The 27,552-nt window shown below is 55.2% G+C and overlaps 1 protein-coding gene across 1 annotated transcript in view; it reads left to right on the top strand.

Annotated features, from left to right (window-relative positions):
* EFNB1 (ephrin B1) overlaps positions 1-24,516 on the top strand; it is a 50,475-nt gene extending 25,959 nt beyond the window's left edge. The window contains exons 2-5 of the mRNA XM_080625152.1: positions 3,914-4,191; positions 20,193-20,285; positions 21,388-21,516; positions 22,649-24,516. Of these exons, the coding sequence (XP_080481278.1) occupies positions 3,914-4,191; positions 20,193-20,285; positions 21,388-21,516; positions 22,649-23,037 (889 nt within the window). The 3' untranslated portion in view covers positions 23,038-24,516. The remainder of the gene's footprint in view (positions 1-3,913; positions 4,192-20,192; positions 20,286-21,387; positions 21,517-22,648) is intronic.
* Positions 24,517-27,552: the final 3,036 nt, after the last annotated feature.

Here is a 27,552-nt window from a genome sequence, read left to right as displayed (position 1 = left end):
AACTCGGAGGAATCGGTTTACAAGGCTCACAAATACCCTTTTCACCTTTCCCATCAGAAAACACCTCCCGAAACAATGAGGAAATTGGATGCTGCCACCTGATCGCTCCCAGGGAACCTGTGGGGCCGGGAGCTAGGGGCCGGGATGCAGCGGTCGGGATGCCTGGCTGGGATGGGATGCTCTTCAGCAGCCTGCACGGCTCTGCGGGTGGGCAGCCACAGGTGCCACCCAAAAATCACCTTGAGGGGTTTTAATTAATGAAGTTGCCCATAATGGAGTGGAGGCCAGCGTCCCCCCCCCAGCACTCTTTGCTCAAATGAATGCTGTTTGCAGCAAGGGCAAAAATATAGTGTTTTTTAAACTTTAATGGCTGTAGTTAGTCTTTTCCACCACCTTTGCCACCACGAGAAAGGATGCTGAGATGTTATCTGTGAGCTGCTAACTGGTGGTAGCACCAAGGCTAAATAAATAAAGCTGGAGCCACCATCCTCCTCCCAAGTGGAGGGAGAGGTAGGAGGTAGAAGTGGGTGCTGTGTGCGGTTGGGATGCTGAATGCCGGCTCGTGGCCTTCCGCAGCCAGGCTCCAGCACACAGTGTGCAGGATCAGCCTCAAAAGCACTCGGTCAGACTAGTTTTAGCATTAAGGTTGAGTTGAATTATGATTCTTCTTTGTTTCCCTCCCTGCTTTAAAACAGGAAAATCAAACTGTAGTGTACGGAGGGTAGAGCAGATTCCCCCTGCGGAATGACAGCACGTGCTCTGAGGGCATGATGAGTTTCACTCTTAATTTAAAAGGAGATCTATTCATTCTTCCCAGTTAAGATAAAATTGAAGATGTGTCCTTGTAAAGACAAGTCAAGAGTGATTCTTTTTTGCCTTCAACAATCCTTCTGGAGTAATATTTCTCATACCCAGAACCTCTCTGCTGTTCTTGTGATAAATGTTGCTTCGCGCCTTTTGTATTTTAAAGTATAATTTTGTGGAGGCGTGTCGCATGATGGGAACTGGTGTCTGTCTTCACTAGGATGGTCATCACAAGCTGTTGCTTGCAACAAAGCACAGTTCTGGGGGGGGAAGAAATCTGGATGTGTGGTTGTGGTTAGGAGCTCAAAGAACAGTGAGAGGGGTTTGAATGCATGCTCTTCAGGGGCTTATTTCCACCACTCGTGCTGCCCGGACTCTCTTCATCTTCAGGGAAGAGAGGGAGGACACTAAGGGGGAAACGGAGGAGAAGAAATCAGGGAAATTGGAGGGCAAAGGGTACAGTGTGTGTGCGGGCAGGAATGTGGTTGGCAGGGAGCAGCAGTCGGAGGGGGCACCCCCATAAGCCCCGTGCAGCGCTGTATGTGGTGAAGGGCTGCTGCTTTGGCTGGTAGCTCAGTCTTGCTCGATGTTCGTGTAGGAGATCTGGAAAACGTTCCTGGGCTAATTCCCAGGCAGAAGCTGTGTGCTTCTGAAGCTGAAACCAAGCGTTCCTAGAAGAAATTAATCTTGTCATTTTACCCTTGAAACAAATAAAACAAACAGAGGCCTCCTCTGTGAATTCTCTAAGAGGAAGAGAAGTGCCAGCAGGATGTGGTGCTAGGATGTTCTCAGCTTCCTTGATTGCTTTATGGCCTCTCCTCTCATTAAAAATCAGCTTGACCCGATCCCAGACGGCCGTGCCGGCAGCACAGGCTGGTGTCACATGGACCGGTTGGTTTGCTGGTGTTGGCCAAGGCTTTGGCCAAGGAGATGTGATAGGTCCTTCTGGTATGAAGATGGGGGACAGATAGGAGCCTTCTCCTCCTGCTCCGGCGTTGCAAGACATCTGCTTGGCTTGTTTGTGGCTTCCTGTTTGGCATCTTCTGGGCAGGAGGGAGCTGGCAGGGGCTGGAGGAGAGAATTTGAGTCACTTGGGAGTTCTGTGCCAGAAAGCCTCTGACTCAGCCCAACCGTGGAGAAACGAGTGTGGGATCCAGCTGCCTCTCGGGGTGGGAACCCGTGAGCGAGCGTGCAAGTGTTCACTTGCGCTGCATGTCTGCGGCCTGGCGCGGGGTGGGGAGGCTGAGCAAGGGGAGGGAGGGGCAGGGGCTCCTTTGCATCTCCTGCTGCACGGCTCCTGGGATTGCGTCAGGAATTGTGGGTGGGGGAACCCTTTATCGCTCCCTCCCAAGGTTTGGAAGCGGTGCGCTGGCCGGGGGCCAGCTGACCTACTTGGTAGCGCTCAGGCGAAGCATGGCTCACCTGCTGGCAGCGCCGGGGATGGAGCCGTGGTGCTGCATCCCACCTGCACGGGCCCTGTGCGGATTGTGTTTCCTATTCTTCCAGGAGGCTGCTGCATCCCTTCTTCCAGCAGTCATGACTTTAACACAACTTACTTGCTCCCCACAAGCTTGCATGGCAAAAGCACAGCCACCGCCATGGTGATGCTGAGGTTGGGGCGATCCCACAGTGATGCTTTGGGTACCGCAGGGAGGATGGGGCAGACGACCCCCTGGAATTCAGCTCCGTTGTTCAGAGTGGTGTCAGTGAAGGGGACTGTTCCCCTGTCCCTGTGCCTTGCCTCCTCTCCTGGGGCTGGGTGAGGGTGACCTGGTGAGCTGGCAGAAGGGTGCAGCTGATGTCTGTCTGTCTCTGTCCTGGCCATCCCTCCCCCTGCTAGAGCTGGCACCGAGCTCCAGAGCCCTTGCCAAGGGCATCGGGTTGTGCGTGGGCCCCAGCTCCGCCTGCTGCCTCCCAGCCCGGTCGGTCGGCGTGCGGATCTGCTGCGGCTCCCGCAGCCGGAGGCCTGGGCTGCTCAGGCAATGGTTTCAGCTCCGTGGCTTCTTGCTAAGACTTGTACCAGAGCCACAGAGCAGGTTGGTCTTGTGTGTTTGATCTTCCTTCCATGGTGCCTGCAGCCCCAGCAGGAGCAGCTTGATGGAGGGGGAAGGTGTCCTGTCCCCCCATCTGACTGAAGGGGTGGGATGGGGCAGGGACCCAGCCGCGTCAGAGTGGGAAGGGAAAGCTGTCGACGTGCAGCCTGCTGAGGCACACGCTTCAGTTTTTGCTGTGCCCAAATTATGTGAGGGAGTTGCAACGGAGATAACTTTGCAGGAGCATCCATTCCCACCTTATCTTCCATCAAGAATGCGTTATGTTGCCTACATCAAAGTAGATGATCTACTGCTTCCCTCCTTGTTGCCCTAATACTCTACTTCACACTGAAAAAAAATTATTCAGATTATTGCTCCACAATAATGAAATCTGAATGCTAATTATCAGCATATTGCCTTCCTTCCCTTCGCAATGCCCTGCCTTCCAGCCCCAAATAGCTTTCCTCCCTCCTTGCTCCTCTCCATCCGGTCCTCCCACGCTCCTGGGCACGCCGTTGAGCCTGGCTTGGTAGAAGTTGTCCTGCAGGATGCTTCCCTCCCTTCCATTTAAGGACAGGAATTCCTCAGGGAGCCGGGGCGTGGAAGGGATCCCTCCCTGCGCCCCATTGTCAGGGCTTCTCCCCATGCCCAATTATTGCCTGTCCCTGCAGGAAGCTCCTTGCCTGGCCGTCGGGCAGAGCCGCGGCGTCTCCAGGCTGCCCGCTCTGCAGCCCTTTGTGGGAAGACTCCATTCCCTTCTGGGTGCCAGGCTTGTGTCTGGTAAGGGTGCTCACCCTGGTCATGGCAGGAGGGATGTGGAGTGGGGCTGAACCAATCGAACCCATGGTTTTCTCGATGGGAACCTTGCACTGGCTCCTTGCATGTGCAGAGGTGGTGAAGGAAGAAGAGAGCTTTATTTTGGTGTCAAAAGACATTTTGCAGAGAGAAAACAGCAGAGTTTAAGCGTGAAATAAATGGTACGAAAGCAGGGCTGTGCATGGGGTGGAATGGGCTGGTGTGACCACTGTGACCTGTGCTAGAGCATGTGTCTAACCTCTTGTCCTCCTCTCTTCCAGGTTCATGACTGGGAAGGGGCTGGTCATCTACCCGGAGATTGGGGATAAACTGGATATTATCTGCCCCAAGGCGGAGCCGTCCAAGCCTTACGAGTACTACAAGTTGTACCTGGTGAAGAAGGACCAGGCAGATGCCTGCAGCACTGTCATGGACCCCAACGTGCTGGTGACGTGCAACCGGCCGGAGCAGGAGATCCGCTTCACTATCAAGTTTCAGGAGTTCAGCCCCAACTACATGGGCCTGGAATTCAAGCGGCAGCAGGATTACTTCATCACATGTGAGTCGCTCTCCTCTTCCTCGCCGCCGACCCTGGCTCGGGGGGGCTGCAGGGGTCTGGAGAGTGTCGCCAGGCGCTTGTTCGCGACTTGGCTGGTGCAAAGAGCTGACACGTATGGAAAATATTTCCAGCTGGATGGGAGAAGGGGTTGGAATGTGTCACTGGCCGAACAGAACGGGTCATCGGCCTGTATCTGGCTGCTCTGCTGTGTCCCTGGCCGTGCCCGCAGCCATGACCGTGTCCCCCTGCCAGGTCCGTCCTGGCAAGGAGGGGCAGTGTGTGTCTGGAGCACCGTCAAACCCGGAGCCTGTTGTCGTCTTTGCTGGAGGTGTTGCAGGGCATTTCTTATAGGGCTTTGCCTTGGGGCTGGGGAGCTCCTGGTGCTGCACTTGTGATCAGGAGAAATGATGAGCAAGGAGATGCCCGTCTTCCTCACTGGTGCTGGCTCTGAGAGCAGCCCGGCAACTGGGAAGCTGCCAGTGACACCCAATGCTTGCTGTGGTCTAAGTGGCCGTAAAATTCTGCATCCTGGCGTCATCCTCTTGTTTCTTGATGCAACACATCTTTATGGAGGGGTGAGAGAAGGGCTGAATTTTCTTGGAGACCATGGTCCATGAGTGCGGGGGAATGTATCTGCCTGTGCTGGCTCTGGTGTGGACTCTGCGCAGCTTGGCCATGCCTTGGCCCCCAGTCTGGCAGCACTGGCCTCACTTTTCCCTGTTTGTCTTCTCCTCAAGCTCACTGTTACCCCTGTGAACCTGCTGTACAGCAGCCTGCAAAGGGCACGGTGGCTCATCGCTGCCCTCGCTATCACATGCCGCAGGCTCACCGGTGAGCAGCCCAGTGCAGAGGTCACAGCCCGCATGGGAAGCGAGCACTGAGCCATGGGAGCTGATGCTTCTCAGTCAGTAAACAGTGTATTTTTAGCCTGAAATCCCTGCTCTCAGAGGGGGTGGTGAGGGTGTTAGCAGGCAGCTGGGGCAGTAGGTTCTCTCCATAGTGTGGTGACACGGTGATGCTGCCAGCCTGGATTTCCCCAGCAAGCCCTCCCTGGGGCTACCTGTAGTTTTGGGTATACCTGCTGCACTGAAAGTGGCAGGGCAGTGTTGAGCCGACCCTTGGTGGTGAATTTTGCTTAGTGCTACCCAATGCAGGGCTGAGCACAGGGTGGTGACGAAGGGGCTCTGAGCACCGCGTGGCTGTAGGAAGGGTGAGGACCTGGCGCAAGAACCGGCTCAGCCTGCTCTGCGTGGCCATGGTGCCGGCAGAGACCGCTGGCTGCACTGGGTTGAGTCACCCCTTGGCAGGGCCAGTCTCTCCCAAGAGCTGCCATTGCTTGGTCACTTTCACTGTCCGGATTTGGGGCCATCTGCCCGGTGTCACTCAGGGTCACAGGTGGAGTCACCCGCTTTGGGGATGCAGGGAACCCTGGCTGCAAGCCCAGGCGCCCTGGGGATGGGCTGGGGATGCCAAAAGCCCCAGCACAGCTCCCCAGCAGACTCTCATCTCCTGTAGCATGAGTAACCATGGCTGGCACCAGCCTGATGGCTCTGAGACCCCAAAAGGTCAGCCCTTCTGCTGTCCCTCAGCTGAGGCAAGGCTTGATGCAAGGGCAGGCTTTCCCTGCGGTGGGCAGAGAGTGGGGAGAGGGGCTAAAAGCACAGCCATGAATCTGCCTTTTGTGTGTCAGGCAAACGTCTTCAAGCACTTGGTCAGCAGCTTCTCCATGCTTGGGGGTCAAGTTCAAGCAGTGCCGTGGTCATTGTGCTAATGAGGGCTGAAAACAGGGTCCCACCTCACGCCCCTTTGGTAGATCCCATGAGACCCAATGGCTGCAAAGAGCCCCCGTAGTCAAATACATTCCCCAGAACAAGCTCAGGAGCCTAACGAAGCACCGGGGAGGAGGAACGTGGGGTCCCTCGCCTTGCAATGCAAGTCTGTCAGGAAAGTGCAGGCAAAGGGTTTTACCAGGTTCTGAATTGCACAAGTTTTAAGGAGCTGCTTTGCATTTCACACGAAAGCTCTTGCTTAAGTTAAATCAACCTCCCGTAGCTTTCGGTGGCATTTTCACAAGCGGCCGACGGCGTGCTGCCGAGTACAAACGCAGCTCCCCAAGGGCCCCCATGGCTTTGAGCCGGTGCCAGCTCCCCTCCAACGCTGCCAGCACACCTGGGTCACTATTGCTCCGGCTTGCTGCAGCTCCGACGGGATGCTCAGCTGGGATTTTGCAAGCTGCACCGTGCCAGCCTTGCCAGCAGAGGTTTTGCCAAAGCTTTTAATCTCATTGCGTTTTTGCCCAACCTTTTTTTACATGATTCTGCTACCAGTGACGGGAATCTTCTCCCATATCTAGAAGTCTTCCCTCTATTTGTAATAGAATCCTGCTTTCTTCCCAAGGCAGGGAGAACTCCCAAGAGACTACCATAAAATCCTATTTATCCTCTTGTTTCCTACTCTCCAGTTGCAGCATCTCAGAGCCTGTATAGGGCCGGAACAGGGATGCAGCGAGAGGGGTGCACAGAGCATCCCTGTGGGGTGCCCCTCTCTCCTCGCGGAGCCGGCAGTGCCCTCTGCCCCCTCCTTGGACCGTTTCTGACTTTAATTTCTCTTGACTCCTCTGTGCTTTGATGCGAGCCCCCTCGGCGCTGGGAGCGAGTGGCTGCTGCCAGCTGAACTTTGGCCCCTGGGTGGGCTGAGGATGCTCCTCTGATCTGGCCGTACCCCTCTGCCGAGCAGCCCCAGGAGCTCTTTCTGCCGAGAAAGAAAATAGCCAAAAAAACAAAGTCAAAAGTCTCCTGAGCAGACCACCCACGTGTTGTCTTTTTTGGGTTTTTTTTTTCCCCTTTTTTTCTTTTTTTTCCCATTCCCCCCCCCCCCCCCCACCTTCCCCTTCCTTTCCCCAAGCTTTGCCTTGACGCACAAAAGGGTTTTTTCTTCCTTTTCATTTGCCGGCAGCCCTAAGCTGGGGAAGCGATGCTGCAGCGGAGGGGAGCAGGGCAGCAGCGGGACGTGTGCTGCTTGGCCCCTGCTTTCCCCAAGCAAGGAAAACCTCCCTGCTGGAGCCAGGGGCTTCCCGGGGTCCCTCCCCATTCAGAGCTGCTCCTTGCTCCCGCCTTGGATATGCCAAGCCTTGTTTAAGGCCACTTTTATCACAGAGGGACATGGCCCCAGCCTTTGGCTTAGCAATGAAAAAGGCTTTTGAAAGCAAACGTAACCTCTCCCCATCCTCTCCGCAGCCTCGTGCTGAGCCCCTCTGCCACTTAAAAGCATCTTTTTCCTTGGGGCTGGGCAGGGGAAGGTGATGCTTCTTCCTAAGCTGCTTCATAAAGAACAAGATGTGGCAGCTCCTGCTGCAGGTCTGTGCTGGAGACGGAGGCTTGCTTGGTGGGAGGACGTGAGGCTCCAGCAGGACATGGGGCATCAGGGCCCTCGGCCCATGGAGAAGCTGGGAATTTGGGAATTAGGTGTTTTGCTCCATGGATTCAGGGCAGCTCTTGGTTTCTGCTGCCCTTGGGCTCCTATGGCCGCCTCCCTGCCTGCCTTTGGTGCCTGGTAGGGGTCTCCTGACTCCTCCCTACAGAACCACTGTACACCATGGACGGAAGCATGCAGCGGTGGCTGTACTGTGGGAGGTGGTAAAGTGCAGTCCATCAGGAATTAATTCTTGCTTTTTGCCCCAAAAGGAAGTCCTTTTTCGGGGTTCCTTGGCCAAGCACAATGGGCAAGGCTGCTGGAAAGGTCGACGGGGACTCCAGGGTAGCTTGTACTTGCAGACCTCAGTGCAGATGCGATTGGTGCTGCTATTCCCTTGGGCTGGCAGCAGGGTGTGGGTCATTCATACCATCCTCATGGAGGCCGCAGGTGCTTCTGGCTCATTAGCAGATGTGTGGCTATTCCTCCCTTCATCCTTGCAGAGCTGACAGAGAAGCTGAATGCTAGGGAATGGCTGAAATGGGAGGGAAGAATGTGTCTGAGTGCTTACCAATGGTCCATCCGCTTGTATTTGGGGCTAGCAGGAGTTACAGTAAGGTGGAAACTGATGGCTATTTTGTGACAGTGCTGTTCTAGATGTGGGTGGGGGTCCTGCTTTGTGCCTGCAGGTCCTCTACCCCAGGTTTGAGAGCCTGACCATGCTGATATTTGTCCTCAGCCTTGGTTTTTACCCATTTAGATGATTTTCCCTGCTTCCTTGGCTGTCTGTGTCCCACTCAAGTAGGCTTTCCCCCCCCCTCCCTGGTGTCTGCACTCCTGGGATGCTCATGGGTGACTCCAGCCCCACCACGGCTTAGCCAGCCATGCAGGTTTGGCTCTTTCCACCTCCCCTCCTAATTCACTCCAGCTCTTAATTGCATTTGCTGCTACTCTTTGAACTTGCTCCAGTTTTCCTATCTCTGGTAATGAGGTGCCTAGATAGAGATGCATTAATCCTGGTGTCCTGGCAGCTGGGCGGTGTGAGGAGGAGCTCCCGGTGCAGCTCCCCAGCATTGCCACGCAGGAGCTCTGGATGTGGCCCCATGTGCTGTGCCTGCTGCCAGTGCCACAGGCAGGGAGCTACTGGAGTGACGTGTTTTTCAGCTGAGCACTGGCTTCATCCTTGGACATGGTTCTCCAATTCATTCTCCATTTGGTGTTTGGGGGTGGTCCGGGCAGCCCTTTCTGTGGTGGATGGGGTGTGGGAGAGCAAAGAGCTCCGAGCAAAGACCTCCAAGCAGAGCCGTTGGGTGCTCTCCAGGCAGCTGTTTGCAGATGTGATGGGCAGCACCTTGGCCAGCCGGTGCTGTTGTATTTTTCCAGGGTGTTTTCTCTTGCCCATCCCTCTGCCGAGTGCTTGGGCACAGCCATAGGATTCTCTTGGGGGCCTCTTTAAGGCAAGCAGACCTTGTTCGATGAAAATGTTGAAGTAAAAGCAAGGCTCCGGTAGATGTTTGCCCCATAAATCTGATACATTTGCTGTTTATTGTTAGTCTTTAAGCCCTTCAATCCATTTTTGATGTAATAATGTTAGTAATCCAATCTAGCGCTTTTTGGCAGCAGGATTCAGTGAGACCAGATATATTATCCTGAGTGTTTCTTTAAACCCCTTGTCTTGCATTTCTGTTTTTAGATGCAATTAGACTTAACCTGGCAAGAATTATCTGTTGTAAACCATTGGATGTGTGCTTCGTCCCTGGGCCTTTCCTACATCAGCATTTTTCTATAGCTTGCACTTCATCATGGAGAAGGGGTCACCTATGTACTGCCAACAGCCAGAATAATCCTTCCTCCTTGTTTTCAGGACACGTTGCCATACTTGCTTTTCTGGCTGTACTCCTCCAGCTTCCGGAATAGCTGCTGTTGGTTTGGGAAGCCTCTAGCCCATGCCAGCATGTGTGAGAGTGTCTGCGCAGCCGCTTGAGCTCTTTCTGCAGCCCTTGGTATTTAATAACTTTCTCCCTGGTTCCTTGTGTCCCGGCGTAGTGCTGTGGATGGGTGCCGTGCCGGGGGGGGGGGCCGGGTGCAGCCCCCCGGGGCAGTTTGTCAGCCCGCCAGCTCTTTGCTGGCTTTCTTTGCTGATTGCATTTGAATGTGGCCACTTTCATGTGCTCCTCATCTTCCGTCCCACAACTTGTTTGGTGAAGATGAGTTGAAAGCAAAAGTGCCGTTTGATGCCGTGATGAGAGCTATGAACTTCTGCTGATAAAAACCCAATTAACCGGCTTCCTCATTCTTCACCCAAATGGGCTGGTGCTCTGCAGATGCAGTGCATCCTTGCCCCACCAGCTTGCGACATACCTAAGGCAACAGAGAAAGCCTGGGCAAAGCAAAGCCATCCTGGTGCCATAACTGTCTGGTTTTTGGGGACTGGCTTTCCTCTTCCATCTCTATCCCACTGGGAGCTGGTGGCAGAGGGTAGATGAGACCCTCTTCCTGCAGGAAATGCTGCGTGGGAGCCAAAGGGCTTGTGCCAGAGACAAATGGGTCTCTAATGGTGTCCCACTCCCAACTTCAAAGCCCAGGCACTGGACATGTCAAACCCAAATAATGGCCCTTAGACAACACGCGGTTCCTTGTCTTGGAGGCTTGTCTGAAGACCGTGACCACAGTAAATGCGATTTTGTTGAGCCCTGTCCCTTAAGCCTCTGCCTCTTTTCTCTTCTCCTCCTCCCTCCTGACCTTTGCAGCTCAGCGCTGTCCCCGGACAGCCCCTGGCAGCTGATCTCATAGCTCAGCCTTTCACGGCCCTAATAGGGATGAAAAGCTCTAGCAGAAAGGGCCGGTGTCCTGCACCCAGCCAGGAGGTAAATACCCAGTGCTTTGATCTGCTCCTGGGCTGGGGAGAGGGGGGCCCTGCCTGCAACAAAGACCCTGGCTGGGGTCCCGGTGCCCGCTTAACTCTCTGGCTGCTGGGTAGCCTGACCCCTGCCTGCAGCTCTTGCAAGGCCAAGGGCTCTCCCCACCGCAGGGTGCCGGGCACCAGGTTGTGTCTGCCTGGGCCTTTGGGCTGCCTGCAACTGGAGATGCTCTTCCCCAGGAGATAGGGTTTCCAAGAGCATCTCTTCAACACTGACATGACCCGTTAGAAGAAAGTAAAACGTGTTTAATTCCACTATGCTTCTGAAAACCGAGGTGCTATGAAGAGGTGCCATGCGAGGTGGACAAGGGCAGCAAGGGGGTGACATCCAGCTGGCACCGTGCCTGCCTGATCCTGCTGTGCCCCCCCATGTTGCTGGGACAGTGTGACTCTGCCTGTCTCCCCAGAAAGGTGCTCCCTTTGCAGCTGCAGAGGAGGGCAGACACTAAAGCAGTCCCTCCGGTGTGCTGCATGCCTTGGCCATGCCTCTGCCCTCATCTTCTTCCTCCCAGCCTCTGCTCCCTCCAGCATGTCTGTAGCAGGGGGGCACGGGGACCCCAGGGAATCTCTTGCAGCTGCAGGTGCATGGACTGTGGTGGACCCTGCTCTTTGGTGATGCTCACCTCCATAACACTGGAAGAGATTAAAACTTGGCTCCTTTTGGACTAAACTTCCAGGAAGAGTCTTCAAAAGCAGAAGAACCCTTCAGCTTGACAAAGACTTGAAAAACATCCCAGCATACAGGAGCTCCTGGAAGGGCTGTGCAGCAGATATGTTCAGGCAACTACTTCCTTGGCATACATTTTCTAATAACTCATTCTTCGTCTAGATCCTTTCCCCAGGCTTTTTCCCTGAGATCCCCATTGCATTCCACTGCTCCTGTACCTATGTAATTTTCGTGATGCTAAAGCCCTGGGAAGAGGCATGCAGGCACCACCGCAGCTCTGACCTGGTGTGTTGTAGCTTCAGCTGCAAGCTGGGCTGCTGATAGCCTGGGGTGCACAACGATGGGTGCTGGCTGTCAGATCAAGAGCACTCTGGGGGCTGCAGAAAGCAGCCACGCTTGGACTGTTGAGATGTACAGGGTGCGAGCAGGTTTGGCATTAATGAGTTGTGATGTGCAGACTTTTTCCATCTCTATTTTCTAATGATCTGTGTGTTGGATGCCTCTTGACCAGGCTGGCTGTGCTGGGGAGGGCTGCCCAGGTTGTGTGTGGCACCTTTAAAAAACTTGCCTTTCTGGGGAGAATGGGTTTTATTTGCCATTTGAGATGTCTTTGCCCTAGGACTGATGGTTTTTCTGCTGCTGCTGTGTAATGACTGTGCTCTTTGATCCTGCCTGGCAGCTCGGAGTTAGTGTTAACAGAGCTAATTGCGAGCTGGCTGTGGAGGCTGGTGGGGAACAGCAGAGCCTGGGGGTGGCTGCTCAACCCTCTGCAGTGGGGTCAGCCCTAACTTGGGCAGAGAGGGGGCCCTTCCTCATCCTTTACTGCATGAGGGGACGACTCCGTGTCTGAATAGTCGGGCTTATTTAGCTTATACTGGAAATGTCCGGATCCTATGACGTGATTGCTGGAGACAGTTAGGTCCGTTTGCTAGTGTCCTGGAGAAGAGGGCTGGAGCCACTTCCTGAGGTCCTCCTGGGACCCAAGGGCAATGTGTTGGCTCTGCAGCCTGTGGCCTCTTGCTGGGGCAGCGCGGGTGCTGCTGTGCTGCTTCCTGGGGAGCTGTGGGCACTGCTGTGCGGAGGTGGTGTGAGCTCCTGCTCCAGCTGCCATGGGATGAGGTGCCGTGACCTGAGGGCTGTCCTGCTCTGAGCTGGGTGCAGTGCCGGTGAGTGCACAGCAGCAGCAGCTGCATCCACCATGGAAGCAGTGCCTGGGCTAACTCCTGTCCCAGCCATGGGGTTATTTGCAACTCCGCACCAGTGTGAACTTCCCCGCTGCCAGCAGATTCCTGATGTTTATGCAAAGTTTACCTTTAATTGCAGTGGGGTTTCTTCCCAGCTGCCCCACAGCACACCCGGAGCTCCTGTCCCTCCCTGCTGCCCTGCACCTCCTTGGCTCCCCACGCTCTCCCAGGCAGCTTGAACTTCCAGAAGATTTGCACATGAATCAGCTTCTGCTGTCTCTTACAACTTGGATTTTCCTCTGGGCTTGTTCCATTGGGGCAGTGGGGGGGGTGGCACTATCCCCTGTGCATCCGTCTCCATCCCCTTCACAACAGATTTCTCAGTCAGTCATAGATGTTTTGCTACCTGACTGAAGAGATTTACACCCTGTTAAAATGCAATGAGTACTTTCCTCCTCTCCTGCTCCCAACAGGGCCCACAAATGACTCTGGCAGAGCATCAGGTGGAGAATTACATGGCACTTTCTTCCTGACCTGTAACCAGTTGCTTGGGGCTACCGCAGAGATTGTGCAAATAAACTTTCTCTTCTACTGACGCTCTCTGCTTTTGGAAGGGGATGGATAGTCCTGAAGACAAGAGGCTTTATTTAGTGTCCCAGTATCCGGCTGTGACTGCTCCCTGGCAAGGGATGGGGATGCTGGGAGCTTGCATGGCTTGTCCACGTGCATGTCTTGGCAGCATTGGTACAAAAGGGCTTAGAAGCAAGTAAGCAAGCAGTGGTCTTGCAACCAAGAAGTGCTTTCTAGCCTTGATGATGTTACCTGCAATGTAGCCCTGACTCTTAATTATGATGCTAATTAAGGTTGGTTATAATCTTTCCATCAGAAAGCTGTTTCAATGGGAAATTAGGTTTTCACTTAAGCATTACTTGTGTTAGTGTTGTCTTCTATGCAGTACTTCTCCCTTTGCTCCTGGAAGGTACCTGAGACAGTCCCAGACCAGCACTTAGGGCTGGCAGCGTTGCTGTAGCACATGAGGAGGATGAGTGTCAGTGTGTTATGTCCTCCCTTTGTAGCCCCTTAACCTGCCTGGTGCTGCTGGTCCTGCACTTTGGGAATGCTGCTCTTCATAAGGGATGGGACTGACTTAACATTTCTATTTATCTTTGTGGGGTGCTGACCCTGGCCAGGCGGAGGTGAACTCCATCCCAACCAGACTTCCATTCCTATTTCCAGAAGTGTGTTAGAACCTGGTGCTTTTCACTTTGTGGTGTGTTTGCTGGAGCAAGAAGCATGTCTGGGATATCTGGGTTACCCAGGGCATGCAGTGAGTGATCTGTCACCCCGACTGTCCCCTGCTTACTGTGTCCTTGGGGAGGACAGAGTTGAAGCCGCTGTGCCTTGGCTGGAGGGAGCAGCACGCCAGGCTCTCCCTTTGGTGGCAAAAATTCATAGGGTTTTGCAACAACTCTAAATAATAACTATAACAAATTCTGCCTGAATCAGCACCGTTAGGTTGTTTCCTCATGCCTTGCTTGGAGACCCACCAGTGCTTGGCCATACTTGCTTCCCTTGATGGAAGGACTCAGTCCAAGTTGTGGCATGGAGGCTGGCATTTCCCTCCGCAGTGCAGGGAGAGTCATGTGGGTTTATATATAAAATCTATTTAGACAGGCAGTTCCGAGCTGGGCACATGATGCTGGTGGATGTTCACATCCCACACCCCTCCAACTGCACTTGGGTGCTCCAGGGCTTCCCAGGAGGATGTGGCACTTTGGAGGGTGAAATCCCTGGCAAACACCACAGTCATAAATGGGACTGTTGTGTCAGCTAGAAAGTGGGATAGCCATGTGCCCCTCTAGCTCTGTGCTCTGCTCCTTATGGGTGCACGCTGTCAGATGGGCCGGTACAGTTGTGCCCATGGGAGTTGGACTGGAAATGCACTGCTTTGCTGTGGGGCTGGGTGAGCCCTGCGACCCAGCTCTGCTCGTAGCTCCCTGTTCTGGGAGGCTGAGGCTGTCAGCAAAACCAAACCACAAGCTGGAGGTTGCTGTGGCGGCAAACTCTGTGCCCATACGTGGCTTTGCATGTGAAGCGGTGGCTTTGGGAGGCTTCACGGCATCACCCAGTGCATGCTGGTGTGGGTCCCACTGCCGCTTCTCCAGCGACCTGCGGTGCTGTGCTGCATGGGGCTGTGCTGCAGGCAGGGGAAACCTGAAACAGGTTGCTGGTTCATGAGGAGATTTCGCCGTTCAGTGCTTCGAAACCCCAACTCCGGCAGCCTGGGACAGGCTCTTTCCTAGAAATCGCCCCTGTTTTTCTGAGCTGTGTGTGTTTGTGGGACCCTGAGACCGTAAACCCCGAGGAGTAAGGAGGAGGATGTGGATATCGAACAGGAAGGGTGTTGCTTGTGAAACTCAGGTTTGGGTCTTAGGGCACCGAGCATCTCTGTGTGTTTCTCACTCCTTTGCAGCGGCCGTTGCTGCGGATGGAGCAGCCTGGAGCAGACTGTTGTCCGGCCAAAAGGGGTTTTTTGTGGGTCATGGGGAGTAGGTGATGCTGGCAGCTGCCAGGTGGGCAGGCTGGAGATCCCTGCCTGCGGGGTCATCTCCTGGTGCCCACTGGGGATGGTGAGGAGAAGGACCCCAGGGCTGTGCAGGCTGGTTTGCAGTGATGGGCTCTACCTAGGTGTGGGGGGCAGAGAAGTCCCGATGGGCACTGTGGTATGGGGCCCGCCAGTGTCCTGCAACACTGGGGAGGGAGCACCCCAGAGCATCCAGGGTTGGTGGGGAATCAGGCTGCTCAGTCCTTCTTCTATAGCAGGCTGGGAGGCTGGAGCAGCTCTCGAGCTGCCAGGAGGGTGTGTGAAACCCAAGCCTTGCACCTCCTGCAGCCGAGCAGGGACGGGACGGGGCTGCCTGGCTTGCACACACATTTCTGGGGCTTCAGGGCCCCTTCCCAGTGCAGCTGCCTCTGGGCTGGAAGGCTGCTGCCGGCCCCGCTGGCAGCGTGACAGCGTGGGGCTCGGCTCCCCCTGCACAGCCCCTGCCCTTGCTCTGGCAGCCGACCCAGCGAATGTGCTGGAGCTAATGGGAAGGGCTTGGGATGATGTGTGCGGTGGGGGGACGTGGGCTCGCTCCCTGCTGTGGGGCCCAGCGAGGAAATCATAGTAATATTAATAATAACGGTGATGCTGTGAGCGGCGGCTGCGTGCCCCTGCTGCCTCCCCGCTCAGACAGAGAGGAGGAGGAGAAGGGGCTGTGACCAAGGTGCAGGGCATTTGTGTGCAGTGGAGCAGGCGGGAGCCTCTGCTCGGTGACCTGGCAGCGGCTCTGTGGGTCCCTGTGGTGCCAGCCCTGGCTGGGATGGGGGAATGAGGGAGCCTGGTGCCTGTGATGGAGCTGGGCACTGGTGCATCACCCCTACCAGTGCATCACCCACGCCTTGGTACTGAGGGTGCTTTAAACAACTTGAAAGCCTTTGAAGAGGGGAGAGGTGGTATGAGCTAGGATTTTATTTTAAATAGAGTCTGCTCCTGGGTTCATGCAGGGATCTGCCGGTGGTGTCCGAGCACACTGGAGGTGCAAGGCACGTCTTCAGGGCCACTCGTAGGGTTTTTAGGTGTGCCAGGAGGAGCTGCCAGCCTGGTGTGGGTATCATGGCTGTGCTGTGGCTTACCTGAGGCTGCTCTGCACCTCAGCAGGGTCAGCCTGTGCCTTCCCACCACCCTGTCTGGTCCAGCGGGATCGGGGTCAGGCTGTGGCACCCCGGAGCCCGCTCAGGCAATGGTGGTGGGTACTAGTGGGGTGCTGCTGCCTGTGCCTAGAGCTGTGTGATGGAAATATGAATCTGGGACAGGTCTGGGGGTGAAGGGGAGATCGCAGGCAGGCACTCGGGCTGCGTCCATGCAGCGCCTGGCTGGGTCTGGAGCAGGGCTGAGGTGCACAGATGGAAGAGTAATTAAGAGTAATAAAAGGAAAGAGACTTGGATTCGCTACAGTCTCAGCACATTAATTGTGCTTTGGGGCCCAAATCATAGCGGAGTCCTGCTAGAGGGAATCCAGAAGAGAAACCAAACATCTTGCTCTGTCCAAAGCTGACCATTTAAGAGACCCTTGCCTTCATCTGCTGCCAGGTATTACTTCCAGAGCCTCCCATCTGCCAAAACCCAAGTTCTCATTTGAAATATTTTAGGGAAGGAAGAAAAACTGCGGTAACAGTCTGAGTACTAGCGGTAGGGAGGCAGAGTGCGATGCGCCGAGGACAGCACGTGGCTCTGCTTGCTGCTGGGGAAGGAAAGATGGGGTTGTTGGGGCTCTCCTCCCCACGGAGGCATCATCCCATCTGGCTGGGCTGTGTCACTGCGCTGGGGTGTGGAGTTTTGTTGGTCTTCTGCCTGGGGACTGGGTTGAGTTGTGCCAGCAAGTGGATGTCCTGCCGGTGCTTCCATGCAGGCGGAGCATCTCTTCTAAATTGACAAGCAATTACATGGTTAATGGTATCAGTGTTAAATCCTCATCACTCAGCAGCCTGAGGCTTAATGCTTCATTAAGGCAAAGGCATCTAATAGCTCTCAGGACTCGGAGCTGCCTTTTCTTTTAAGCCTGAGTAGAAGTCATTTGTCCAGAGGCTGCTTTTGCTCTCTTGGTCCTACAGTCAAACTGTAAGTCCAAAATGGAGAGGAGGGCAGGAAAATGCTCCCATACATTCCATGTTGCTGGGGGCTGCCTGGATCAAGCCTTGTTGATGTGATGGAGCTGCACATTGTAATTGTGGCGTGTGGAGATCACGGCTGTCGTTTGAGACCTGCCATTCCCTAGTCCCCTGGGTGTCCCCAGCTCCCTGCCTGTCTTCATTCATCATTTCATAGCTCTGCCTCGTGCTGCCGCCCTGCAGCCACCTCTCCCCAGGCTCAGGGCTGCTTCTCGCCTCTCCCTGCAGCTGCTGTGTGCCTGTGGATTTACCTTTTCCTCCTTTATGTTACTATGCATTTATTGGTGCTGAATTTCGTCAGCCATTGAGGATCGGTGATGGCTCTGCCCTCGTGAGCACAGCAGTGACTGTCACAGATGCCTTGGGCTTCGTCTCGCTGCTCACCACGTGCCTCCTGGATCACACGTCTCTGCTGGAGCGGTGCAGGCCTGATCCGGTGGCCTTCTGCTGGTAGATCTAATGCTGTGAAAGCAAGAAATGGAGTGGGAGGATCAGCTCTCCAAATCCGAGCCTCGCAGTGCCCATGGGTCAGCAGGGACTCCTGGCTGCAGCCCCCTGCTCCTCGCCTCTGGACCCCTGGCTCAGCAACACATCAGTCTGTCCTGAGTGGTTGTATAAAACCTGCCAGAAGCTGCACTCTTTTGGCCATTTGGATGGGATTATGACTTTTGGAAGCCCAGCCAGCTGTGTGGAGCATCTTGTTTTGCTTTGGCCTGTTTTGGATATGTACAGAGTGTGGTAGCGTGTGTCCTTGTTTCAAGCGGCTGCATGGGAGACTATCGCCATGGGTTTTGCAAGTGTTTTGCTGTTTTACATGCCCCTTTTGGTATTCCTTCAAGCAGCTGCTTCATTTTTTTCATGTGGTTCCCTTTCAAAGCTGCTTTCTCCTGTCATCATTCTTGTGATCAGAACAAGAGGAGGCTTCTTGAACAACGTCCTGCATGTGGCACAGGAGGAAGGTTGCTCAGCTGCATCCCCTGGCCTATCCCTGTGACTCCAGCTGCCATTCCTCCATCCTGTTTGGATCTTTAACGTTTTTGTTGTATCCAAGTACAACATCTCCGTTTAACATTATTTTGGAGGAAATGCTGTCTTCCGTTACTGCTGCCTGCTCTACCTTTGCAGGATCTCATAGTTCCCTACGCTGGATCCATATTTACTCTGCAGATCATTCTGATATAATTAGGTTATGACATTATAAATAAGACCTTATGAGGTCTCGCAGAGGCTGGTTTTACAGACTGCTCTGGTTTCCCTGCCCCGCTGTGTTGCAGTGTGAATGGGTGAAGTCTATTCAAGATGGAGCAATCCATGGCATGGGGCTGGGAAGTTGTTAATGGAACTGCTTCAGGGCCATGAGCTGGGACGTATTGGCTTATTTCTATCCCAGACCAGCGCCTCTGGCCGGGGAGAACTGGGCTGCTGTGCCTTCTGCTGGAGTTAGCTCCCTAAGATGTTTACGTGGGGAGTTTGAGCCTGTTCAGGTTAAGAAGAGCTGTAGGGGGGCGTTCCTCTACATTCCCAGGCGTTTGCGTTGGGATTTATGCTGACAGTGCTCCTGTCAAACCGCCCGGCAGTGAATCCCAGATGCGTGGATGCACGGCTCCATCCAGGGAGCTGCTGGCAGGCGAAACCCCGCCGCTGGAGAGGTGATAACTCAGCAAACGGCCCAGTGACTTTCTGATTAGTAAAACATTTGCTGGTGTTTCTCACGAGAGCCTCGATTGCACAGAGGCGTTTGGACGGAGCTGATGGACTTTGAGCTGCATCCCGGCGTGATCCAGGCTCGCTTTCCGGCGTAGCCCAGCACTGAGTCCTCATCAAGGCACCCAAGGGTCTTGCTGTGGGAAGGCGAGTGCAGAAGAAAGGCCTTGCTCCATAACTCAGCCTCTGCCCATCACCTCCTCACCGACAGCCAGCGGGATCTGATGGATTCAGCCCCACTGACCATCAGCCCTCCCCAAACCCGAGCTTTTGTGGGGTGGAGGCAGGAATTGGGCTGTGCAGGCAACCTGAAACCCTGAGGCTGAGTTTTGGCATTGAGCTGTGCTGTGCTGGCCAAATCCTGCTTTGCTTCATTGCCTTGTCTCTGTAAAACTATCCCCGTAGCTTCGCGATTCTCCATTGCGCTGCCTTTCCTTAGCTCCACTCATGCTGTGTGCCGTCACCATCCCTCTCCCGGGGTTTGTTGCTTCCCTGGCTGAATGAATCCCCATGCCTGGATTTGGTGGAGCACTGGGATGATTTGTGTTTGCTGTGATGGACAGAGGTGCTGTCTTGAGAACCACCCCTCGTCTCAGGGAGAGCTGGATGTGTGCCCTACACCCAGTGCATCACCCATCCACTGGGCACAGCAACCGCTGGGCACTTGAGGGCTCTTTGGGGGTTAGAAGCCACTTTGAGTGTGTTTAGCAGAGTCTGTCCCTGAGGTGCTTAATGCTGTCATGCTCTGGTTTGGGTTAATTTTGTCCCATGTTCCCCCTGCCCTGCGCTGTCCCTGCCATGGTAGAGGGCTGGTGGGCACGTGGATGCGTGGAGGTCCCTCCCTGCGTGGTGGCAGCAGGAGACGTGCGGCTCCCTAAGCTCCCACAGGACTGAAAGGCTTAAAAAAATCTGTGCCGGCTAAAGTAGAAAGTTAATGTGAATTTAACTGACTTCTGCCCTGCAATTAGAGCCACTCAACCCCATTGGGGCTCTGAGTTTACATTCTTTACTGAGGCACAGTGTGTAATTATATATGTATAATTTAAACTGTGCATATGCATGTGTTCCTATTATACACCGAGGAGCAAAGGAAATTATCCAGGAATTAAAGGGGGAGGAGGGTGCAGGCATGGATAATGGTTTGCTTGTGTGGATGTGGCAGCGAGGGGAAGCTGGAGGGATCGCATCCTCATCCCTGCAAACATCTTCAGAAGGTGCAGAAAACAAGAACTCGGTGTTTTAAACGCTGTAGGTGCCAGACTGAGGCCTGAAGAAGTGGCCGCAATGAGGGGTCAGGGATGAACCTCAACATGCCGAACCCCTGCTAGGGGACAGAGGGGACCTGCCCAGCGGTGTCCTTCCAGCTTCCAGAAGCCCTAACACTTCCTCTCTTTTCTTGCAGCCACTTCCAACGGGACGCTGGATGGCCTGGAGAACCGGGAAGGAGGGGTCTGCCAAACTCGCTCCATGAAGATTGTCATGAAAGTGGGGCAGGGTGAGTCCCTATGCACCCTCAGTTCTCCTGTCACCAAAACGCCTTTGCCCAGCAAAATGTTGGCCCCTGAACTGTGTGTAGGGGTCTGGATTCTAGGGAAGCTGAGGCCGGGCCAGCTGGTCCCTGGGATGCTTCCCCGGTTAATTCAGTGGAATTTCATTTTTTGCTCTTTTTTCCCTTCTTTTCTTTTCTTTTCTTTTCTTTTCTTTTCTTTTCTTTTCTTTTCTTTTCTTTTCTTTTCTTTTCTTTTCTTTTCTTTTTTCTTTTCTTTTCTTTTCTTTTTTTTCTTTTCTTTTTTTTCTTTTCTCTTCTTTTTTTGCCAACGCTTGCACATGCTTGGTGTGTTGGGATTAAAATGGAGCAGTTGTTCTGCGTTGCCTCATGGTTTATGTCATGGTGGGAAGCTAGCTCAGCATGGGACCCATGAACCATGCAAGCACATCAGTGGGGAGGTGGCACAGGCAGTGTCAATGTGACCTGTTGGGGACCCAAAGGGGGTTCCAGTTGGGCATGCATCAGCGCTAGTGCTGGCCACCACAGTGTGGGGACAGTGCAGGCTGATGGCAGCAGTGGGACACCAAGGGTACCACCGATGGAGGGAACTGTGGTGTGTGCTCTTCTCCTGGAGGGAGCTCCCCAACACCTTCCATCCCAAGCTGCCGGATGCCTCCCAGCCCTGGGATGCCCCGGGCTTGTTTCAGCCCCTGATTCAGATGCACAGCTCCTGGTGGCTGCTTTTCATTATTGTGTTTTCACTGTGGGGCCAATACTTATAATAAACAGAAGCAGCAGTGCTGCAGCCTTGGCAGGCTGCCTTCCCTTCCTGTTCCTCCTGCTGCCCGTGCAAGAAACTTGCCCCAACCCACGCATGGGAGCTCAGAAAACAAAAGTCAGAGGGGGATTAGCGTGGGGAAGCTACTTCCCATGAGCCCTGAAGCAGATCAGCCTTGCTCTGCTGCTCTCAGCATCTTGCATTGCTCCTGTTATCTCCCTTCACCCTCTGGGGGTGGCTGGCTGGGATTGCTGGGGCAGTTGGGGAATGAGGAGCGAGCTGCTGCCATCCAGGTTGAATCTCATCTGTCCCTTCCTCTCTTTTCCCCAGATCCAAACGCAGTGATCCCAGAGCAACTGACGACGAGTCGGCCGAGCAAGGAGTCCGACAACACCGTGAAGATCGTCACACAGAGCCCACGCAGCAAGGTCCCCGCGGTGGAGGAGCCCGGCAAGCCGGGTGAGCTTTCACAGGGGCACACAGGGGAGGGATGGAGGCTCTGCCCACCCACAGGGCTGGAGGTAGCTGCTGCCGACAGGGCAGCTCTGAGCCAGGCTTGTAGCGTGGATCCCAGGAATGCCAGATGCTCCAGAGCAAGGACCTAATGGGTTTACCATAAGCATTGTGCCCATCTCTGCCATCCCTATGGCTCACAGCATCTCCTTGCCTCAGCCCTGAACCTTCTGGCCAGGGACCACTCAGGGCACAGCATGGGCAGCCAGGCTGCGGTGCGGAGCAGCTTGGGTTTGTTTTCCCAGCTCTGGTATGTCCTGGCAGCTGCTTCTCAGGGAAGTGCTGTTTCAGCACTCTCCTCCTCCTCCTTGCTGCCCATCTGTTCCTCACAGTACATCTGAGAGGGCTTGGAGGAGGTGAGGTCCTTGAGTTTTTGAGCTGAGCTGGTGTGAAAGCCTTTTGAAGGTGGTTTCCTGAGTTCCTGACCCTGCTGAGAGAAAAGTGAAATCAGATGAAGTAGGGAAGAGTTGCTCTTTTCTTCTCACCCGGTATGGCCAGCCAAACACTCTCCCCTCAGGGGGCTTGGGGCTGCCCTGGCCCAGGGGTCAGGAGGAGGCAGGGGGTCAGTAACTGGATATCATGGGGCTCCAGGTATCAGAGCCTACTTTCACCAGAGCATCAAGGCCTGTTGCAGAGTGAAGGCTCCCAGACTCTGGACTGGTGGTCACCCAGACCTGAGCAGCACTCTGCTCCATAGGCTGGGAGATGGAAAGGGGAAGCAGCACCCTGGGGTGGTGGAGAGGGCACGTGGTCCCTCCTCTGCAGATGCCAGGGCTCCTGCCTGCCCTGCCCAGCACCTACAGGCTGAGATGAAAGGGATGAGTGGGTCTAACTGGGGTGGGAAGGTGAGGAGATGCTGCTGTCCCCTTGGAGGTGAGGGGGCTGCTCCCCTCCCCATGCAGCATGATGGGGGAAGCTGTTGTGCCGTGTTTGAGGGGTGGAGAGGGGTTCTGGTGTACCGCTCATCCACTCACCCCACCAATGCAGTCTGTGTGTGGACAGAGCACAGATCCCCCTCACAGAGATGGGGTGGAGGCTGCCTGCCAGGGTCTGACAACCTTCTCCTCTTGCCTCACAGGATCTGTCAACCAGGACGGCCAGGAGACCCAAGGTCCCAGCGATGGCTTCTTGAGCTCCAAGGTGGCTGTCTTTGCGGCGATCGGTGCTGGCTGCGTCATCTTCATCCTCATCATCATCTTCCTTGTCGTCCTCCTGATCAAGATCCGCAAGCGGCACCGGAAGCACACGCAGCAGCGAGCCACAGCCTTGTCCCTCAGCACCTTGGCCAGCCCGAAATGCAGCGGGAATGCGGGCTCCGAGCCCAGCGACATCATCATCCCCTTACGGACTACAGAGAACAACTACTGCCCGCACTACGAGAAGGTGAGCGGGGACTACGGGCACCCCGTCTACATTGTCCAGGAGATGCCTCCCCAGAGCCCAGCCAACATTTACTACAAGGTGTGAGGAGCAGCCTTGGCAAGCCGCCGATGCAGGAGCACGGGAGCGCCGAGCGCGGGGGGCAGCTGCCCCCCGGGTCTCCCCACGGGCGGTCTGGCGCCAGGAAGGGAGGAAGCGAAATGAACCCCACGGCACGGCGCGGGGAGCGCCAGGGTCTGGCGCTGGAGAGCGGATGGCTCGCTCGCACACTCGCGCGCTGAATTCTCCCCTTTGTATTTAGTTTTGTAGTTCTCAGCTTTTGTAATCCCGAGACTCGAGGGTGAGCCTTCAGCATCCTCCTCTTCTTCTCCAGGACTGCGGCCGGCCAGGGGTGGGTGCCGTGCCTTTCCGTGCTCGCTTGGACACCGCGGGCAAGCACAGAGACTCCACCTCCCCTTTTTCGCTTTGGGATTTCCCTGCGTCACCCCTCTACGTCCTTATGTGAAGTGCCCGTGTGCCTGGCGCCGCATCGGCCGCCGCTCGGGTCCCGGAGCCTGGACCGACACCGGGGCCGCGGCGAGGAGCCTCGGTCCGAGGAGGAGCGAGCAGCTGTGTGTGGGGAGTAGGAGGATGCTTTGCCTAGGTGCCAAGATGCAGACAACTGTGCAGGGAGGAAGCTGGCAAACCCGATTTACTACTACTACTATTATTATTATTATAATTATTTTAATTTTTTTGTAACATTTTTATTTTTGTGAATTCCGGGCGGGATTCCGGCCCGCCGCCTTCGGGCACACGCCGTCGCCTCCTTCCAGCACGCCATCCCACCGGCCGCGGGGCAGACCCCACTGCTCCCAGCGCTGCCCTTTTAAACTTTTGTGTTCATAGCTGTTGACTCTTGTTTTAGTCTCTTTATAAAAAGAAAGAAAGAAAAAAAAAAAATATCTATACCATGTCTCAAGCATTCAGTGCGCGAGAGTCCGGGTGCTCCTCCTGTTCCGTGTGGAGCAGCAGCCTTGGCCTGGCAGCTCTTCCCAACGCCCTGAGGGTGTCCGACTGCAGAGAAAAGCCTTTGATGAGGGTTTCCATCGGGCTGGGGCAGAGCCTGCTGGAAGCAAAGTGGGGGGCAGCGGGAAGCCAGGGGGTAGCTGCAGCCCCTGGTCCCGTCCCCCAGCTGGTGATGCTGTGGGTGGCTGTTCTTGGAAAGGAAAACTGGAAAACAGACATTCCTGACCCACAGCTGGTGCTGGGGAGGCTGGGAGTGCCAGGAGGAGGCTGGTGCTTGGCACTGGAAGCCCCATGGAGGTGTAACACGGGTGGCTGTAGCCCCAGACTTCGCTTGCTGGGAGCTGAGCCGATGGCTCCTCCCCAGCCTGGTTTACCAGGGGAACCCGGTGCCTCTCTGTGGGACCTGCCTTTGGGGACAGGACCCGGCAGCGCCAGCCCTTGCCTGCCATGCTTCCCACACAGGAGCATCACCAGCCCTTGCTCGCTCTGCCCTTGCCTTGCCCCTCTCTTGTCCAGAACTGGAAGGGTTGAGCCTTGGGCTCTTCTGGTGGAGTCATTCCCAGCTTCATCTTCCCAGGAGGACCTACCAGCTCTGTGGCTGATGCTGGCGAGCAACACGGGGCAGGTGGTGCACAGCCACCCCCCTGTCCGCAGCCTGTCCAGCTTGGGGGCTGGCGGCCACCCCCTTCTCCTTCCTTGCTTTCTTTTCCTTTCAGAAGTAGCTGCTTTTGCTCAGGGAGTGAGCGTGGGGCAGGCGGTGCTGCTCCCGGGGCAGCGGGCTTGCGGTGGCTCGAGGCCTGGTTTGTCCTTGCCTGTCCCCAGGGCCCCAAAACCCGCGTTAGGAAGTGCCCATAGAGCGAGAGAGCTGCTCTGCAAAAGTGCCTTGACGAGGAGCGGGCAGGGGTGGCAGGAGGGGCAGAGCAGTGGATGGGAAACCCAGCGGCTCGATGCTGTGCTGGGGGGTTGGCTGCGGTCCTCAGTGGAACTGGAGCATCCCGCAGTGTTGTGGTGTTGGTGGTTGTTCTGTTAAAGGCAGGAGGTTGGGCTGGAGCAGAGCAGGCTGCCCCTGCTCTCCTCTTGCACTCAGCATCCAGAGGTGAGGATGGCTTCTAGGGCCCTAAAATGGCTACTGCCCTCGGGAGAGAAGAGCCATAGCGGGTGCTCCCCTCTGCCTGGCCCTTCTCCCTGGTCCCTCCATGTAGCACCTTTTAGCCCCTCTCCCCCATTGCATCCAAGCCAGCACTGCCTGCCCTCAGCTGCTGCTGAAGGGCTGGAGCCACTGCAGCTGGGGCCCCCCTTTCCCTGCTGGAGTGGGGTCTGCCCTCAGAAATCACAGCAAATTGTGTCTTAAAGAAAATCCCCCTTTCCCTCCCTGCTGCCCTTTCCCATCTGCTGCGTGGTGACCTGTGGTTCCTGATGTGGGCAGTGGCGGTGGGGGATCAGGAGCGAGCAGGGGCTGGTGTGGAGGAGGTGTTTGGGGGATGATTTAGTTTTGGTTCGTTTTGGAGGAGAAGGGAATGAGTCTGGCCACAGTTGTGCCAAGAGCAAAGTGACGGTGGCTCTTACCCGGCTCAGTGGCTGTCCCCAGCCGGGCTGCAGCTCAGCAGCCCCATCACCTCCATTCCTGTTGCTGGGGGCAGCTGAGAAACCTTGTAAATATGTGAAGAAAGGGTGAAATCTGAACTCTTGGTTTTTGCTGAGCACCTCGGTCTGCTGGGTCCTGAAATGGAGTGTGTCCCTTCGGTTCTTTTCATTGAAAGCATTGAAGTTTGGTTGGTTTTTTTCTTTTTTTGTTTTTGGTTTTTTTTTTTGGTCTTATTTTGTTTTGTTTGTGTAAATACTAGTCTTTTTTGGAAGAAATAATGTAAAGATGTTTTGTATAAACTCTGAATTATTTTCTGGTTGCTTTTTCTTAGAAAAAAAAACAAAGGAGAACTAAAAAGAAAAAAAAAAAAAGAAAAAAGAAACAAGAAAAAGTGATTTTAACCACGAGAACGGGTGTAAAACATTGTCATGCTGCGCTCAGCCCCGAGCTGCCCGCGGGCTGTGCTGGTGTGCGGGTGCTTGGTCCCCCCGGGATATAGCAGAGAGCGTGGCTGCTCCTGCCCTGGTTTCTGGGACAGCCCCAGCACCCATGGCAGGGTCAGACCTGGCTCATCCCCAGCTTGTTTCTGGCTGTCCTGGGTCCAGGCAGAGCTGCAGCCCCAGGCAGGAGACTTGGCAACATCAGGTGAACTAAAGGAGCACCAAATTTATCTCATTTTTCGTCTTAAACCAAAAAAGCCCGAACCTCAGGATGTGGAACTCAGTGCAGCATCCTGAGATCCTGACCCACTGTTCCAGACCCGTGCAGATCCTTTTCCCTGACCATCCCTATTTTCCAGTTGCCAGCTGCAAGCACACCACAGCCCCATCTCTGCTGGGTGCCTGGGCTGGGGTGGCTTGTTCCTCTTCAGCAGAGCCCGTGTTTTGTGTGGGACAGTGCCAAGGGTCCTTGTGCTCAGGGAGGTGTCCATGCCCATGAAAGCCATCTCTGGTGTCACCGGCATGCTGGCACTTCCCCAGGGGCAGCCAGAAGGCAGCAGGGAGCTCCTGTAGTCCCACTTCCTCATTGGAATGCCTGTGAATCTGCATTATAGGAGAGTGAGGCGGTTTGGAGCAGGGTTGGTACCTCCTGTCCTCTCGTCCTCCCTCCGGGCTGCACCGCGCACCAGCACACCCGCACCGCGCACTCCCACATTTCAGAGCTGTGACCACATCTACATCCCATGCCGTCGCATCCGCGCCCTCACCGTGGTCCTGCATCCCAATGGGGGCAAAGTCCCAGCGTTCCCGGGCAGCCCCGCATCGCGCCATCAACCAGCCGCGGGGCTGCTGCCTTTGCCATGGTGCCGGCACCACTGGAGCATCCAGGCTGACACATTTTCCCTGTCCATCCTCCGCTGCTGTTAGTCGAGAGGTGGATTTGAACTTGGAGCTCAGGTGTGGCCGGTCCCACTGCTGGTGCAGGGCATGCAGGACTGGGGCTTTGGCTCAGGGCTGGGAATGCCACTGGCGAGCAGCAGGAGCGGTTTGGGTACCACATGGCTTGGCCGTGCAGGGAGACGCCGGGGTTTTGGCTGTGTGGCCATGGCCCAGAGGAGATGAGGACCCTCTGTGCCAAACCTACTTGGGGGATGGCCGGTCCCCAAGCTGCTGCAGGGGCTATGTCACAGAGCAGGGCTCGGCAATCCCGCACTGGTTGATTGTCCTTGGCTCCCGGTGGGTCCCAGCGGCCGCGCTCCCGGCACTGCAGAGTTTTCTTTCTTCGTGTCATGTTCCTCTTTTTGATTCCTTTCACCTTCTCTCCAGCTCTCCCGCCCAGTAGCATATCATCGGCATCGGTAACCAGCTCTGTGGCATCTGAACTCCATGGAGCCGTGATGGAACCTGATATATTGTTAAATAAAAGGGTTTTTTTCCTATGGAAACCCGGCTGTCTCCTGTGTGCTTTTTTGCTGCCCCAGGTTGTCTTTCGGAATCCCAGCCTGGTCTGAAGAGATCTGGGTCAAGTTAGCTCACCCACTTCATCAGTGGCTTTTCCTGCTGGTGTCA

Source organism: Psittacula echo, assembly GCF_963264785.1.
Source record: "Psittacula echo genome assembly, chromosome: 8".
In the NCBI taxonomy this organism is placed as follows: Eukaryota; Metazoa; Chordata; class Aves; order Psittaciformes; family Psittacidae; genus Psittacula; species Psittacula echo.
This window is presented reverse-complemented; position numbering and strand designations above follow the sequence as displayed.